Source organism: Pleurodeles waltl, chromosome 10, assembly GCF_031143425.1.
Source record: "Pleurodeles waltl isolate 20211129_DDA chromosome 10, aPleWal1.hap1.20221129, whole genome shotgun sequence".
NCBI lineage: Eukaryota > Metazoa > Chordata > Amphibia > Caudata > Salamandridae > Pleurodeles > Pleurodeles waltl.
This window is the reverse complement of record NC_090449.1, coordinates 847,766,031-847,783,090: the sequence shown is the minus strand read 5'-3', so window position 1 is coordinate 847,783,090 and position 17,060 is coordinate 847,766,031. Positions and strand designations below refer to the sequence as shown.

Genomic DNA, 17,060 nt, shown 5'->3' with positions numbered 1-17,060 from the left:
GCTGCTCCAGTTCATATTTATTTCTTTGAATTCTGGGAGGTGTAGTCCTGGTTTTATAATGACATAAAAACAACAGGTTCAAGAATTGAAAGAAAAATCCAGGGCAAGAGCAGCTCAACAAGGATAGACCTGGGAAGGTTGGCAGGACTGTGAAACATGTGCCCAGATATACACATCACTGGCTGCACCAACATCAGTGAATACTTTAACACAATGGGGGTCATTCTGACCTCGGCGGTAAAAGGCGCCTACCGCCGGTCAGAAATCCTCCATAATCCCGCCGCGGTCGCGGAAACCCGCCACGGTCATTCTGACCCGCAGAAGGCAAACCTCCGAAAATCCGACCGCCACAACAGACCGCCAGACCAGCGGTCGGCGGAAAGGTGGAGGTGACCAAACCTCCACCGCCACGCCAACAGAAATACGCCCATCCCATTACGACCCACGAATCCACGCGGCGGTCATTCAAACGCGGTATTCCATTGGCGGGACACACCGGCGCGGTCAGAATACCCACCAACGAACAAAACTCACCCACATTGGACGATTTGAATCCCACACACCTGATACACATACACACACCACTCCCACACACACAATACAATATAAAACACCCACCCACATCACCCACAAACCCCTACGCTTACAAAATCGTAAAGAAGGCAAGAGAGAGACACCAGCATCCAAAACATAACAGCCACAGCCACTCAACACCATCACCCACACACTATCCACCCACAAAACAACACACACCACCACACTCAACTCACTTAAATACACATACTCCACCCCACACATCATACACACCACCCCATGGCACCCCAAAGACAACCCCGCTTCACAGACGAAGAACTCAGGGTTATGGTGGAGGAAATCGTTCGTGTAGAGCCCCAGCTGTTCGGCACACAGGTCCAATACACCAGCATTGCCCGGAGGACGGAGCTATGGCAGAGGATTGTCGACAGGGTGAACGCAGTGGGACAGCACCCCAGAAATCGGGAAGACATCAGGAAGCGATGGAACGACCTACGGGGGAAGGTGCGTTCCATGGTATCCAGGCACAACATCGCCGTGCAGAAGACTGGCGGAGGACCCCCACCTCAACCCCCACAATTCACATCATGGGAGGAGGAAGTCTTGAACATCCTGCATCCTGACGGCCTCGCAGGAGTCGGCGGAGGAATGGATACTGGTAAGTTGAAGCTTCAATACTGCTTCCCCCCCACCTGCATGCCAAATCAGACCCCAACCCTCACCCCCATCCTCGAACCCCACCCTCACCCCCACCCCCATCCTCACCCCCACCCTCACCCCCACCACCATCCTCACCCCCACCCTCACCCCACCACCATCCTCACCCCCACCACCATCCTCACCCCCACCCCCAGCACACCTATTCCCCGCCAATGTCTCACCATCACAACCCACACATCCCAAAACCTAGGCCTGCATGCGTCCACTAAGCATGGACACCCATCACCAAAGCATGCCCAATGCATATACACATCCCCCCCACAAGCCACCCTCACCAAAGCCCCCACACACGAATGCCAGCACTTGGGGACACGGGAACCCACAGATACACCCATATGCCACACATTGAAACTATAACCATACCTCTATACCCCTGCAGGACCCGACCGTCAACACACCGCGGCGGAGGGGCCAGAATTATCCACACCCCCCACCCAAGAGGCCGTCAGCGATGACAGCAGCTCTGTCGATCTGGACACCGATGACCAGCCCGGACCATCGGGGACCTCTGGACAGTCGGTTCCCCTCACACAGGCACAGGCCACTATAGACCCTAACCCCTCTGGGAACACCAGCACAGCTCCCACCCAGCGGGCCCATGCATCTGTCTCCAGGGCGCGTCAATCTGCAGTGTGTCTACCACTACAGGGCACCCAGGATAACCCACCATCCCAACAACAACAGGGACCTGGGGGCAGTGGTAGTGGGCACACCGGCCAGGGGGCAGAGGCCCAGGGAAACAGGGCAACTCGGCGGGCAGCTGTGCGACAGGGGGGGGAGGAGAGGCCCAGGGAACCCACTCTCCACGAGGTCCTCACCACCATCATGGGAGCATACAACCGCTCCCAGGAGACGATGGCGACGGTACTGGCCCGGTTCCAGGAGATCCAGGTGCTGCAGGAGGAACACTATCGGGGGTACAGGGAGGACATCCGAGCCATCAACACCACCCTGGTTACCATGGTAGGGCTGCTGCAGGACCTCGTAAACAGCAGGGCGGACACTGAACAACACCCAAGGGCCCCTGCCACTAGCCGGGACCAAGAACAGCCATCCACCTCCGCCGGCGCTAGTGGACAGGAGGCCCCCGCACAGCAGCAGCCCACCAGACCCCCACCTCCTGCAGGAGAAGAACCACCCCGCAAGAGGGCCCTGAGATCTCGCAAGACAGAGTAGGATGTCAAGACCCCCGCCAGCAATGGATACCACCTGATGTCATCCCACTGTCCCACATTGTCACCCTGTCCATCCTCGAACTGCCCATGCTCCATCTCTCCACAGGCCTCTGGACAATGCACCTGTGTGACTGTTACTCTGGACTCTGCCATGGACATTCCTTCACCATAGCCCCCACCCACTTGAAACCACCCATCCCATTTTGAGCACTTCAATAAACACCTATTTTGCACCAAAATATCAGGAGTCTGGCTGTGATTTCAATAGATTGTAATTGACATGACAGTGCAAATATGTCCTTGTACATGGTGAAGTCAACAAACAGCTGCCACAAAGCTGTAGTCCATGGGGAAACGAAGCACAGGACTCGTAGTGGGGACCCCAGATCTGAAATAGGGAGGGAAAAGCCAAAACTCAGTCATCATACACTGGGGCAAATAGACAGGCAGCAGAGATGCTGCAGAGTAGTTAACTTTTACTAAATTATCTTTGAAATGTTACCTGTGTCCTATTGGAAGTACTGTTCAATGATTCTGTCCCTGTTGTCTGTTTCAGCCCCGTCGTCTTCCTCCTCGTCACTCTCCTCATGTTCCACCGCTGCCACAACACCACCGTCTCGACCATCCTCCTGCAGGAAAGGCACCTGGCGGCGCAAAGCCAGGTTGTGAAGCATGCAGCAGGCCACGATGATGTGACACACCTTCTTAGGTGAGTACATTAGGGATCCACCTGTCATATGCAGGCACCTAAACCTGGCCTTTAGGAGGCCAAAGGTGCGTTCGATCACCCTCCTAGTACGCCCATGGGCCTCATTGTACCGTTCCTCTGCCCTGGTCCGGGGATTCCTTACTGGGGTCAGTAGCCACGACAGGTTGGGGTACCCAGAGTCCCCCACTAGCCATACACGGTGTCTCTGTAGCTGTTCCATCACGTAAGGGATGCTGCTATTCCGCATGATGTAGGCGTCATGCACTGACCCTGGGAATTTGGCATTTACATGCGAGATGTACTGGTCAGCCAAACACACCACCTGGATGATCATTGAATGGTAACTTTTTCTGTTCCTGTACACCTGCTCCCTGTCTCTTGGGGGAACCAAAGCCACATGGGTCCCATCAATGGCACCAATTACGTTGGGAATATGTCCAAGGGCGTAGAAATCACCCTTCACTGTAGCCAGTTCGCCCACCTCAGGGAAAATGATGTAGTTCCTCACGGATTTCATCAGGGCAGACAACACTCTGGATAACACCTTTGAAAACATGGGCTGAGACATCCCAGAAGCAATTCCCACGGTTGTCTGAAATGACCCACTTGCCAAGAAATGGAGTACTGACATGACCTGCACCAGAGGGGGAATCCCTGTGGGTTGGCGGATGGGGGACATCAGGTCGGGCTCCAGCCGGGCACACAGTTCATGGATAGTGGCACGGTTAAGACGGTAGGTCAGGATAATGTGGCGTTCTTCCATTGTCGACAGGTCCACCAGCAGTCGGTACACGGGAGGATTCATCCGTCTCCTCGCCCAACCCAGCGGACGGTGCCTAGGAAGGACAACATGGAGCACACAGTCAGGCAACCCACAGGTACGTACTCACAGCTAGCACAGTATACGATTCTCTATGCAGTGAATGGCGTGTATGAGTGGCTATGCAAGGCCTAGGCCTGTGTGACGCAGTTGAAATTGAGCCATGTGGGCCCTGGAAATGGCGGCTGCCTGACCTGTGAAGTGTGACAATGGGATGTGAGGTCAATGCGCTGGCGTGGCACACCGCGGCGGGCGGCGGGCCAAGACCGCGGCGCGAAGCCGCATTGGTTAACATTGAAGCCTATGGGTTTCAGGAGCCAATGGCGAAGGGCGCCGGCGGTGGCGGGACGCACCGCCGCGGTACGCACCGCCGCGGACGTGACCGCCATTTTCTATCTACTTATCCACTTGCGACTTGAACTTTCACAGGAGAGGACCTATACTGCAAGTGTTGCTGTGACCTCGGTCTGGAAGGGACAATGGCTGCTGCGACTGGGGAAAGGGCCCCTGCCTTCACTGGAGAGGAGTTGGAGAAACTTGTGGATGGGGTCCTCCCCCAGTATGCGCAACTCTACGGTCCTCCAGACCAACAAGTGAGTTTAATTCTATCTGGATTTGGGGCCACTGGCTGGCTTGGGGGCCTGGCGGGGATGGGGTGCATGTTGGGGCTGGAGGGGGGCCTGGCGGGGATGGGGGGCATGTTGGGGCTGGCGGGGGGCCTGGCGGGGATGGGGTGCATGTTGGGGCTGGCGGGGGGCCTGGCGGGGGGCCTGGCGGGGATGGGGGGCATGTTGGGCATGGCGGGGGGCCTGGCGGGGGCCTGGCGGGGATGGGGTGCATGTTGGGGCTGGCGGGGGGCCTGGCGGGGGGCCTGGCGGGGATGGGGGGCATGTTGGGCATGGCGGGGGGCCTGGCGGGGGCCTGGCGGGGATGGGGTGCATGTTGGGGCTGGCGGGGGGCCTGGCGGGGGGCCTGGCGGGGATGGGGGGCATGTTGGGCATGGCGGGGGGCCTGGCGGGGGCCTGGCGGGGATGGGGGGCATGTTGGGCATGGCGGGGGGCCTGGCGGGGGCCTGGCGGGGATGGGGGGCATGTTGGGCATGGCGGGGGGCCTGGCGGGGGCCTGGCGGGGATGGGGGGCATGTTGGGGCTGGCGGGGGGCCTGGCGGGGATGGGGGGCATGTTGGGCATGGCGGGGGGCCTGGCGGGGGGCCTGGCGGGGATGGTGGGCGTTGGGCCACTGGAAAGGAAAATGCTGAGTAACTTGAACGTGGTATTTCTCCCTCCCTCTACGTGTCACATAGGTCCGCGCCCATGAGAAGATTGGGATTTGGCGTGCCATCGCCAAGGAAGTCCGGGGCCTGGGGGTCCACCATCGACGGGGCACCCACTGCCGCAAGAGGTGGGAGGACATCCGCCGCGGGACCAAGAAGACCGCCGAGTCTCTGCTGGGGATGGCCTCCCAACGTAGGCGGGGTGCCTGCCGTCAACTGAGCCCCCTGATGTTCCGGATCCTGGCGGTGGCCTACCCTGATTTGGATGGGCGCGTGAGGGCAGCACAGCAGACACAAGGGGGTGAGTAGAAGCATCATCTACTCTGTTGTCGTGCAGTGGAGGTGTCTGGGTGGGGGAGGAGGGCTGTGGGTCCCCCTAGGCCAGGGCGATATCTGTAGGCTGGGCACCCCCGTAAGCCCCTGTGTCCCCAGCCACCACCCTCAGTAGTGTGTCAGTACAGCCATCCCTGGGCCGTGTCATCCATGGGTGCAGTTGACAACTCTAGGCGTGTAGGGCATGTTCCACGGAATGCGTAGCGGACCCCAAGTGCGCAACTTAGTGCAGGGGGCATCTGTGTCTGTCATGTCCGCTAACTGTACCGGAGATCCATGTACTCAATATCCCTTTATTTCTCTCTCCCCCCCCCTTTTTGTTTGTCTTTCTGTGCTTGTGTGCATCAGCATCATCAGGCGGAGGAGAAGTGGCATCGGGGCAGGAGGGAGCTGCATCTCACATGGCCCAGGAGGGCCATGCCACAGAGTCAGACTGGACCAGTGAGACGGAGGGCGAGGGGAGCTCCACGACGGGGACGACTGGAGCCTGCAGCGACACGGACACGTCCTCGGAAGGGGGCTCCCTTGCGGGGGTGGCACCATCCGTGCCCCCCGCCATTACAGGTACAGCCGCCACCCAGCGCACCATCTCCGCCCTCCCAGCAGCCCCTCCGCGTTCGCCCCGTGCCCGCTCTGCCAGGAAGCCGGGCATCTCCTTCGCCCCAGGCACCTCAGGCCCTGCCCCTGTTACCCCCGCTGCCCTCAGTGAGGAGGTCATTGACCTCCTCCGAACGCTCATTGTTGGGCAGACTACCCTTTTGAATGCCATCCAGGGGGTGGAGAGGGAGGTTCATCGCAGCAATGCGTACCTGGAGGGCATTCATTCGGGTCAGGCTGCCCATCAGCGATCGTTCCAGGCTCTGGCCTCAGCACTGACGGCAGCCATTGTCCCTGTCTCCTGCCTGCCTCTACTAACTCCCTCCTCCCAGTCTCCTGTTCCTCTGCCTGTCCCACCCACACCATCAGACCAGCCTGCACACACCTCAACACCCAAGAGAAGCTCATCCAAACATAAGCACCACAGATCACCCAGACATTCACACACGCAACATTCCGATGCAGACATGCCAACAGTCACTACCACCTCTGTGACCCCCACCTCCTCGTCTCCCTCCTCCCTCCCTGTGACGTCTACACTCACACCTCCATTCACCTCACCATCAGCCAGTGTTTCCATCACCAGCACACCCTCCACTCCAGTCCGCACACGTGCAGTCACCATCCCCACTGCCATTTACACGTCCCCTGTGTCCTCTCCCACTGTGTCTGTCACCCCCTCTTCCACACCACACAAACGCAGCCACCCACCCACCCAACAGCCATCCACCTCACGACAGCCTATCCCTCCTGCACCTGCACCCAAAGACAGCAAACGTGACTCACCTACAACCACATCCTCTCCCTCCACTCCCATTCCCACTGTACCTACCACTCTCCATTGTCCCAAGAAGCTCTTCCTCGCCACTACTAACTTCTTTCCTGACCCTGAGCCCCCCCCTCCTTCTCGTCGGGGTAAGAAGAGCACCTCAGCCACCACCAGCCCTGCAGCCCCCTTGACAAGGGTGCAGGGGTATTGGAGCCCGCCAGCCCGCATGTCTGGATCTTCACCCAGCAGCAAGGGGACAGCCAGCCCACCCCCTGGGAAGAGGAGCAGAAGGCGGAAGGGGCGCCGCAGGAGCCCGCCTTCTACATCCCCCCCGGACACCACCCAGAGACAGTCACCAGCCACAGCTCCAAAGGGAGGCAAGGGCCACAGGCCGACGACTAAGGAGGGCAAGGGCAGCAAGTTGGAGAGGTCAGGCAGCAGGCCTGCTGCCCAGGAGGAGCCCACAACCCCCATAGCCGCTGCCCCGGGAGAGCCCACCACCCCCATAGCCGCTGCCCAGGGAGGACCCAGCCCAGCTGGCCAGGAGGGCCCCACCACCCACAGCCCAGGTGGGCAGTGAAGGAGCACCATCCCCGCTGCCCAGGAGGGCACCACCAGGCAATTAGCAGTTGGCCATAGACCGTCCGCCGTCTCAAGAACCGCTGAACTGGGCCCCGCCGTCTCAAGAACCGCTGAACTGGGCCCCGCCGTCTCAAGAACCGCTGAACTGGGCCCCGCCGTCTCAAGAACCGCTGAACTGGGCCCCGCCGTCTCAAGAACCGCTGAACTGGGCCCCGCCGTCTCAAGAACCGCTGAACTGGGCCCTTCAAGGCAAGAACCGCTGAACTGGGCCCCGCCGTCTCAAGAACCGCTGAACTGGGCCCTTCAAGGCAAGAACCGCTGAACTGGGCCCCGCCGTCTCAAGAACCGCTGAACTGGGCCCCGCCGTCTCAAGAACCGCTGAACTGGGCCCTTCAAGGCAAGAACCGCTGAACTGGGCCCCGCCGTCTCAAGAACCGCTGAACTGGGCCCCGCCGTCTCAAGAACCGCTGAACTGGGCCCTTCAAGGCAAGAACCGCTGAACTGGGCCCCGCCGTCTCAAGAACCGCTGAACTGGGCCCTTCAAGGCAAGAACCGCTGAACTGGGCCCCGCCGTCTCAAGAACCGCTGAACTGGGCCCCGCCGTCTCAAGAACCGCTGAACTGGGCCCCGCCGTCTCAAGAACCGCTGAACTGGGCCCCGCCGTCTCAAGAACCGCTGAACTGGGCCCCGCCGTCTCAAGAACCGCTGAACTGGGCCCCGCCGTCTCAAGAACCGCTGAACTGGGCCCTTCAAGGCAAGAACCGCTGAACTGGGCCCCGCCGTCTCAAGAACCGCTGAACTGGGCCCTTCAAGGCAAGAACCGCTGAACTGGGCCCCGCCGTCTCAAGAACCGCTGAACTGGGCCCTTCAAGGCAAGAACCGCTGAACTGGGCCCCGCCGTCTCAAGAACCGCTGAACTGGGCCCCGCCGTCTCAAGAACCGCTGAACTGGGCCCCGCCGTCTCAAGAACCGCTGAACTGGGCCCCGCCGTCTCAAGAACCGCTGAACTGGGCCCTTCAAGGCAAGAACCGCTGAACTGGGCCCTTCAAGGCAAGAACCGCTGGCCCTTTGGCAGACGTGGCAGGGCAGGATCTATCTCGGGCAGGGCTGCAGGATGTCCTCTGGCCAACTTGCCTCCTCCAGTGGCAGTGGGGTCTGTTATGGACTGTTTGGACTGTGGCTTTGCTCTCCCCAGGATGGCCCAGTGGGCAGGCCACCCACTGTATGGACTGTATGGACTGTGGCTTTGCTCTCCCCAGGATGGCCCAGTGGGCAGGCCACCCACTGTATGGACTGTATGGACTGTGGCTTTGCTCTCCCCAGGATGGCCCAGTGGGCAGGCCACCCACTGTATGGACTGTTTGGACTGTGGCTTTGCTCTCCCCAGGATGGCCCAGTGGGCAGGCCACCCACTGTATGGACTGTATGGACTGTGGCTTTGCTCTCCCCAGGACGGCCCAGTGGGCAGGCCACCCACTGTATGGACTGTATGGACTGTGGCTTTGCTCTCCCCAGGATGGCCCAGTGGGCAGGCCACCCACTGTATGGACTGTATGGACTGTGGCTTTGCTCTCCCCAGGATGGCCCAGTGGGCAGGCCACCCACTGTATGGACTGTTTGGACTGTGGCTTTGCTCTCCCCAGGATGGCCCAGTGGGCAGGCCACCCACTGTATGGACTGTTTGGACTGTGGCTTTGCTCTCCCCAGGATGGCCCAGTGGGCAGGCCACCCACTGTATGGACAGAGCCCAGTGGGCAGGCCACCCACTGTATGGACTGTATGGACTGTGGCTTTGCTCTCCCCAGGATGGCCCAGTGGGCAGGCCACCCACTGTATGGACTGTTTGGACTGTGGCTTTGCTCTCCCCAGGATGGCCCAGTGGTCATGGAGTCCCCTCGTGGATCTGGCGTCGTGTACTCAAGTGGCTGAGGTGCCCCCCCTTCCCTTCCCCCTGAGGTGCCTGTCCTATTTTCTTTCTGATGCCCCTGCAGTGTTCTCTCCGTGGAGTTCTTGTCGTGGGACTGGGCCTTGCCCCTTTGCACAGGACCCCTGTGATCCACGGACAGTGGTTGGACTACATTTAGTAGCTGTATATATTTTGTACATAGTTTATTTCAATATATCTGGCCGTTTATGATCTCTTCTTTTGGTCTTTGCATTATTTCGGAGGGGGGTGGTTTGTGGGTTGTGACAGTGATCTGTGGGAATGCATTGATGTGTGTGTTGTAGTGGGTGTGGGTGGGTGGGTGTGTGCCGGTAATCTTTTCCCTCCCCTGTGTCGTAGGTGCAGTACTCACCGATGTCTTCCGCGCCGCCGGGCGTGCTCCTGGTATATGAGGAGGAATAGGAGTGCGGGGATGACCTGCAACTCTGGCTCCATACTGCCGGAATCTCCCGTGGAGTGCGTAGAGGTGAGCGTTTTCCCGTTCGTAGTCTGTTTCCGCCGTGTTCTTATCGGCGGTGCTCCCGCCCCGGAAAAGGTGGCAGATTGGTGGGTCGTAATAGGGTGGGCGGTACTTTGTCTGCCGCCGGGCTGTTGGCGGGAACCGCCGCGCTGTTTGTTTGTACCGCTGTGGCGGTCGGAGTGTTAAGTTGGCGGGCTGTGTTGGCGGTTCCCGCCAGGGTCAGAATGCCATTTTTAATACCGCCGGTCTGTTCGCGGTCCGACCGCCGCCTCTCCGCCGACCGCCAGGGTCAGAATGAGGGCCAATGTATCTGGGAGAATTGTGTGCTGGTATGCCAGAATGGGTGCTCCCTCCTCCCTTATTTGATTGGCTCCATTTGGAGTTAGGGCTGACAAGCTCAAAGGGATGCACCTGTGCTCTGGGAGTGGGACTGAAACTTGAGAAGTCTTTGAGCAGCATTCCAGAATCCCAAAATGTATGTGTTACTCTCTACTGAAGGACAGCAGTCCTGGAAAGCCAACACTGATTAATACTGCCAACAATGATGAATACTGCTGCATACTGCAAAGACTTGTGAGTTTAACTCCAGTGAGTGTTATGATACTCTGCATTTACAACAATGCCTCTGGAAGACTAGTGTGCTGGTGTGCCAGTAAGTGTGCTCTCTCGCCCCCTTTTTTTGACTTTTCCACTTGGGGATTATTGGGTTGACAAGCTCATGGGGATGCACCTATGCTCTGGTAGTGTGATTGAAACCTGAGAAGACTTTGAGCAGCATTTCCAAGCACCCTTGAATTCATGTGTTGCTCTCTGCTGAAGAAGTACAACAATCCTGAACAATGTGTGCGGGGATGCACAGCCGAGCTGCGGTTACAGTGGTAAATACAGCAGAGACATTTGAGTTTAGCTAAACTGAAAGTTATCACACACTGCATTTACAACAATGCACCTGGGAGAAAGTGGGCTGGTATGCCAGGAATTGTGATTCGCCCTTTTTTATTAAGAAGTAATTGCGTCATGTCAAGTGTTTTCAGATAAAAACCCAGGACTGCCTTAAGGTGTCCTATTTAACTTGAGGCCACTGGCACCTATGCATGGACCCATACGTATACTGGTCTTTGGGGAGGAGTAGAGGATTGATGGATACAAATATTTGTGATTTGGAGAAGATTAGTTTTCAGAGCAAATGGGTCTTCGTGGTGTGGCCAGAGTGGTCAGTAGGACAGGATACCAGGTATACCTTTCATAATGAAAGCAGACCAGGAATACTGGTATATTTTTATTTTGGGGGGTGCAGTAGAATGGAGGACACTGACAACAGGATTTTCTTTTGAGGGAGGATGAAAACAATGTCAGATTATGCTTTTCGAAGTGTAGATGGAAAGCCTGCTAAATTAGCCGCATGGTAAGGGAGGGATTAGAAGGGAGCAAGGTGTCTGTGCTGCATGAGGAAGAAGACCAGCACGTACAGTATTTGATGTATGAAAGGGAGGAATAGGAGGGGACACGACGTACATTAGTGTCTGTTGAGAAAATTGAGTGATGACAGGATATTGATATATCAGTCTTTCTTAAGTGGTGGATAGCAAATGCTTGTTTGGTGGCTTTTGCACATTGTCAGGAAACTGCAAGATGCTATGCTGGGGTATAAATGGAGCATTGACCACAGAAGGTTCCAATACAGAGTACACATGCTTGAAATCTATGAGTGCATGTTGGGCCGAGAGCTCTGAAGTAGGCACTATCACAGAAAAGATTAAATTGACAAAAAGGTTAGGTTATATGTTTCAATTAATACACTTGTTTCAGCAATCCAACAATAATTGAAATTACGTTCTGCAAAATGTCCCTTTTGACTAAAGATTTTGTAATCCCTGCAGCAGTATCAGGTTTTTTTTTTAACAATATCATCTTACCAAAGGCTTTGGTGGTGGTTGCACAAGACAAAGGCAGAGCTGCACAATGCAGACCGACGATATATTGATTCATATGCAATGCTAGCTGATTATAGAGTATTTTACTATTGAGAACAATGTGGGACCTAAGGAGACAATTTCATTCCTGTCTGGTAGTAGGAAATGCATTTGCTTAAATTGTATATTTATGCTAAATTCCACATTTAGTACATTGCTGGGCTGCATGTCTTTTTTAACAGGTTTCTGCGATCGTGCAAGTATGTTTGATAAATTTTGCTTTTGAAGTTTTATGTACACTATATACAACAATTTGTGGTTGTTCCTCTATTAAACTGCTCGTGAAACCCTGTGTACTCTAAATATTAGGATATTTTGGTTCAATGTTCAGTGTTGCCCTCATTTACTGCAACTGTATTGTCTCAATATGGAATCACTTTCCTCATCAAAAGAGGCCAAGAAATCGAGGAGCGCTGACATTCCCCCATCCCATGCTTGGAATCTAGGGGTGACCATTGACAAAGAACTGGGTTATTCAGAGCCTGTAAAGGCCATATGCATAACAGGAGTCTGACTGCTATACATAATCAGAAAACTCCTGCCCGTATTCCACTGTGTTCAAGAAAGGACCTGGTTCAAGGACTGATAATATCCAGAATGGATTATTGTTTAATTCCCTATTGGTGTGAGCCCATACACATCTCGTCCACCATCCCCAACTGCTGCACAGTTCAGCTGCCAAGTTGAGTTTGGACCTCTGGAGAGATACTCCAATCTTAGAACATCTACAGAATTTACACTGGCTTCCAAACTGACGGGGTCCATATTTACAAGGAGGCGTTAAGCCATAAAAAGTGGCTTGGTGTCGCCTTGTTAATATGGCGCAGTACACAGTGCCACCGGAGCATCACAAAAAGTGATGCTCCTGTGGTGCAAGGGGCTTGTAAATATGCCCCATATTTCTTTAATTGTGATCCCAACCTTGATCTTTGATCAACACTCATGTTGCCAAAGTGTGCTCCTAGCAAGGAACGATGGGCATAAATTATTTTCTTCTTTGTTTAGCCCTCCATTACTTTTAAGCTATAGCCTAGGAAGAGTGAAGTTTTATTCTACATCATATATGTGGAGTAGTAAGATGCAATTTCTGCTCCACCTACCATGACTTTAAAGGAAGTTAAAAGCCAGTTAGTTAAATATAATGCATGTTTTAGGCAGTAAAAACAGGCACTTTACCACTGTTTAATGGTCCTAGAGGCAGGAAAATCAGGTAAGAAAAGTTGGGGGATAACATCAGAAATTATGGTCTTCCTAATGGGGACAAACAATGTCTTGTCTTGGATAGGCATATATTGGTTGCTGCAAAACATATTGATCCTGAGTACTAAAAGACCACAACATAGTTAATTTCACATGTTTTTCTCAGAGTTATATTCAAAGCATGTTAATTTTAGCTCATACATTTGAAAATATGTGCTATGAAGCCCAATGTACACCAACTTGTCTTAGGCTTCCTCCCTGAAGGTTCAACGCTTAAGTTGCACTGGTGGCACCATCCAGCACTCATTTTTTGGGGACTATGTTTTACTTTTAACCAGCAGGCTTTGATCCAAATTAAGAGTGAAAAGTATAGAACAAAAATAAGAGGCAGAAGGCAAGGGCAAGACTTAGCAGGCTGGTGTTCTGCAATTCTGGCACTCAACATCCTCAGCAGCAGGCTTCTAAGGAAAACATTGGACTCATGCACGTATTACTTTTTTTCTTTTTACAAATTAAGCACTACTAATCTCAGTTTGATGAATGTAACAGGAGGTTGTTATTTATAAGTGTCACAAGTTCCCTATATGCAGAACCATTAGAATTATGTGATTCTGCAACTCAGGCATTTTCTGGAATGAATATGGATCTGCGGCATGTGCCACATAATCCATCATCTGGAACAAAATTTGCAGATTTTACCCCAAAAAATGTTTTCATCTCACACGGATCACAAGTTACTGAAAAAAGCAGAGACTTGTTTTGCAGCATAGTGTAAAGACCCTTTGCAAAGGTTTACGTAATTTTTCAGTAGTTTATTGTTGTATTTAAGCGTTAAAGTGGTATTAGGTGAAGTCTTTGCTTAGGCAGTGTTAACATGGGTATAAATTACAAAATGATGAGGTAATACCATATAACACCCAACCCTGCTGCCATATTTGATCCTCCCCAGTGGTCATGCCGATGTCCCACTCCGCACTAGTCTATTTAATAGAGTTACGCGCCAAGAAGAAGAACAGCCCATTAATTACAAAGACATATTTCTGGGGTCTCCAAGAATCAGGGACGTGTATCGGATGCGCGAGATTTCTACAAAACAAATTCCACTTTCTTAGCAATTTAATGTTTTTTATTGACTAACCTCTCCTAAAATCTGCTCAATCGAAACGCCAATAAATAATTAATATCTCCGTATATTACCTAGGACTTTATCCTAAATATGCATCCCTTTTCCTACTATAGAAACGTGAACGACATTAAACAGTAACTCCCAATTGGTACAAGCAGCAAAGGTAGCACTTCACAAAATCAGTGCCTCCTATGCACGTGATAGAGGAATAGGATAGGATATATCCTTTTTTAAAAAAAACCTTATGAAGAATTCGGGAAGTCAACCCTTTCTTAAACTACGAACTTTGCCAGAGTTCTTGAAGTGCCGGGCTATTTATCTGCCGACATTTCATTATTACATAAGTCATGAAATAGGCCAAGATTGTACAGAGCTTCTGCAAATGTCACCACCTGATAACATCTACATTAAACTTTGATTTTTAATTGCATTTGTTTTGCATGTTCAAAAGAATACGCTTTTGATAAAATAAGCTTCGTTTATCTGCTTTACAGAAAAAATCCTTCATGTCTTTTTGCACAAATTATGCCTCGGAGAGACGAATCCATGCTAGACTTTGAGGATAATTCATGACCACCGAAATGCGTTATATCTGAATTAACTATAAATCACTTTATCTTACATGGGTAACATGAAAGTCTGCAGTGGATCCACCTCTCCTACATTGGAAATTCCCAAACTACACAGCATATGCCTTCTCATGTGCTCCCAGTTAGGTACCCAACCGAACCCTTCACATTCTAACTTCACGTGTGCAACACGTTTGACCTGCATATTCTGTAACATTTCACAGGTGAACACCAAGTATGGGCATTTCTAGAAAAACAAATTTTGGAAATGTTGAAAACAAATTAACAAATAGCATATAGTATTCTATTCTTAATATATATAAATTGGCATATTCTGGAATAAACTATGCTTTAATGATAAGTGGAACGTAGAATGCATGAGGGGAGTCAGGTTTAAGGCGTAGTTTCTGAAATAACAAAGTATGAGCTTGGCTGGAATTGCGGATGCAGGCGAACACCTTAAATGGCGAGACTGCACAGCAAGAGTCTCAAAGTCACTCACCCAGCGGGAGCGCGCGCTGCACTGCGCTCAGGAAAACAAGAAGCCGGAAAGCCGTCATGATAACCTTCTCATTCTTTTCTCCTCACAAATACTAGGGAGAAGATTTAGGACGCTGCCCGCCGCAAAGTCTCAACTAAACTGGTTCTGTGCCCCCCTGGCGTGCCATTACTTTTGAAGGTTTTCTGAATAACGGGACAGATGTGGCCTTTGAGTGATAAGGAAATATCCTGTCACATGGGACTCTGACAAATAACAGGAATTCGCCAGTCAAATGATGCTTACGGCGCTAATTTTACTGACGAGGAAACACTGTCCTGCACCTCCCACACGAATGACGCCAGTGGATATATCTGTCTGATTTCCTAGAACTTCCTTTGTTAGGTCAAAAATTCACCAATTATTGGAATAGTAAATGCTGACCTGGTAACTTAAATATTAGGTTTATCATTTGTAGTACATTTCGGTAAAATTCAAAATTCCTCGCATAAGCGCCTTTCTCACGAAGATGATGTAGCACCATGGAATTTGCGTGGAAGGCTACAATGGGAGCAAACCTTCCATTTTAGGAAAGTCCTACCTCATTCTTCCAAGCATAGACCTCTTCTTGTTTTAGGCCATGGACAGAGTCAGCATTAAACTACACCTCCTATGCTGAGTTCAACTCTTATCCTTGGTTGTCTGAGAATATTGCTCTGTGGCATCTCTAATGAAACCCACATGATCCCTCCAGACTGCTTCTTGTCTCTTTTCAAACTCTCCCTGTAAGAAAAGCCTTCCAGGTTTTACTGTTATTTGAAAATATGAAAACCTGAGTAGCCCCTCCTTTCCAGTGTCACCAATGAATGCAATGAAAAAAGTTCTGGGACTGTAAGGAACGAAGTGAGCACTACAAGTACTAATTTCCTTGTGACTGTATCACATACAGTATTAGAAATGCTGATACTAAAACAACGCGTCCCTTTCACATAAAGTGACCGCTCGGTTAATTTAACCCCTTCGCTGCCAGGCCTTTCCCCCCTCAGATGCCAGGCCTTTTTTTTGGGCTATTTGGGGCAGTTTGCGCTTAGGCCCTGTTGGACCTGGCTTTTTGACGGGGACATCCCCAAACTTTTTGCCTCCTTCCTCCTATTTTTTCTGACCTGTTGTTGTTGGCTTTTGACCTCTGAGCACTTTACCACTGCTAACCAGTGCTAAAGTGCATATGCTCTCTGTGTAAATTGTACTATTGATTGGTTTATCCATGATTGACTATTTAATTTACCTGTAAGTCCCTATTAGAGTGCACTACATGTGCCTAGGGCATGTAGATTAAATGCTACTAGTGGGCCTGCAGCACTGGTTGTGCCACCCACCTCAGTAGCCCCTTAACCTTGTCTCAGGCTTGCCATTGCAAGGCCTGTGTGTGCAGTTTCACTGCCACTTCGACTTGGCATTTAAAAGTACTTGCCAAGCCTAGAACTCCCCTTTTTCTACATATAAGTCATCCCTAATGTGTGCCCTAGGTAACCCCTAGAGCAGGGTGCTGTGTAGGTAAAAGGCAGGACATGTACCTGTGTAGTTATATGTCCTGGTAGTGTAAAACTCCTAAATTCGTTTTTACACTACTGTGAGGCCTGCTCCCTTCATAGGCTAACATTGGGGCTGCCCTCATACACTGTTGAAGTGGCAGCCACTGATCTGAAAGGAGCAGGAAGGTCATATTTAGTATGGCCAGAATGGTAATACAAAATCCTGCTGACTGGTGAAGTCGGATTTAATATTACTATTCTAGAA

General features: G+C 52.3%; 1 protein-coding gene across 1 annotated transcript in view; it reads right to left on the bottom strand.

Annotated features, from left to right (window-relative positions):
* Positions 1 to 15,462, bottom strand: part of MRC1 (mannose receptor C-type 1) — a 705,818-nt gene extending 690,356 nt beyond the window's left edge. The window contains exon 1 of the mRNA XM_069211541.1: positions 15,288 to 15,462. Within this exon, the coding sequence (XP_069067642.1) occupies positions 15,288 to 15,345 (58 nt within the window). The 5' untranslated portion in view covers positions 15,346 to 15,462. The remainder of the gene's footprint in view (positions 1 to 15,287) is intronic.
* Between the last annotated feature and the right edge of the window lie 1,598 nt (positions 15,463 to 17,060).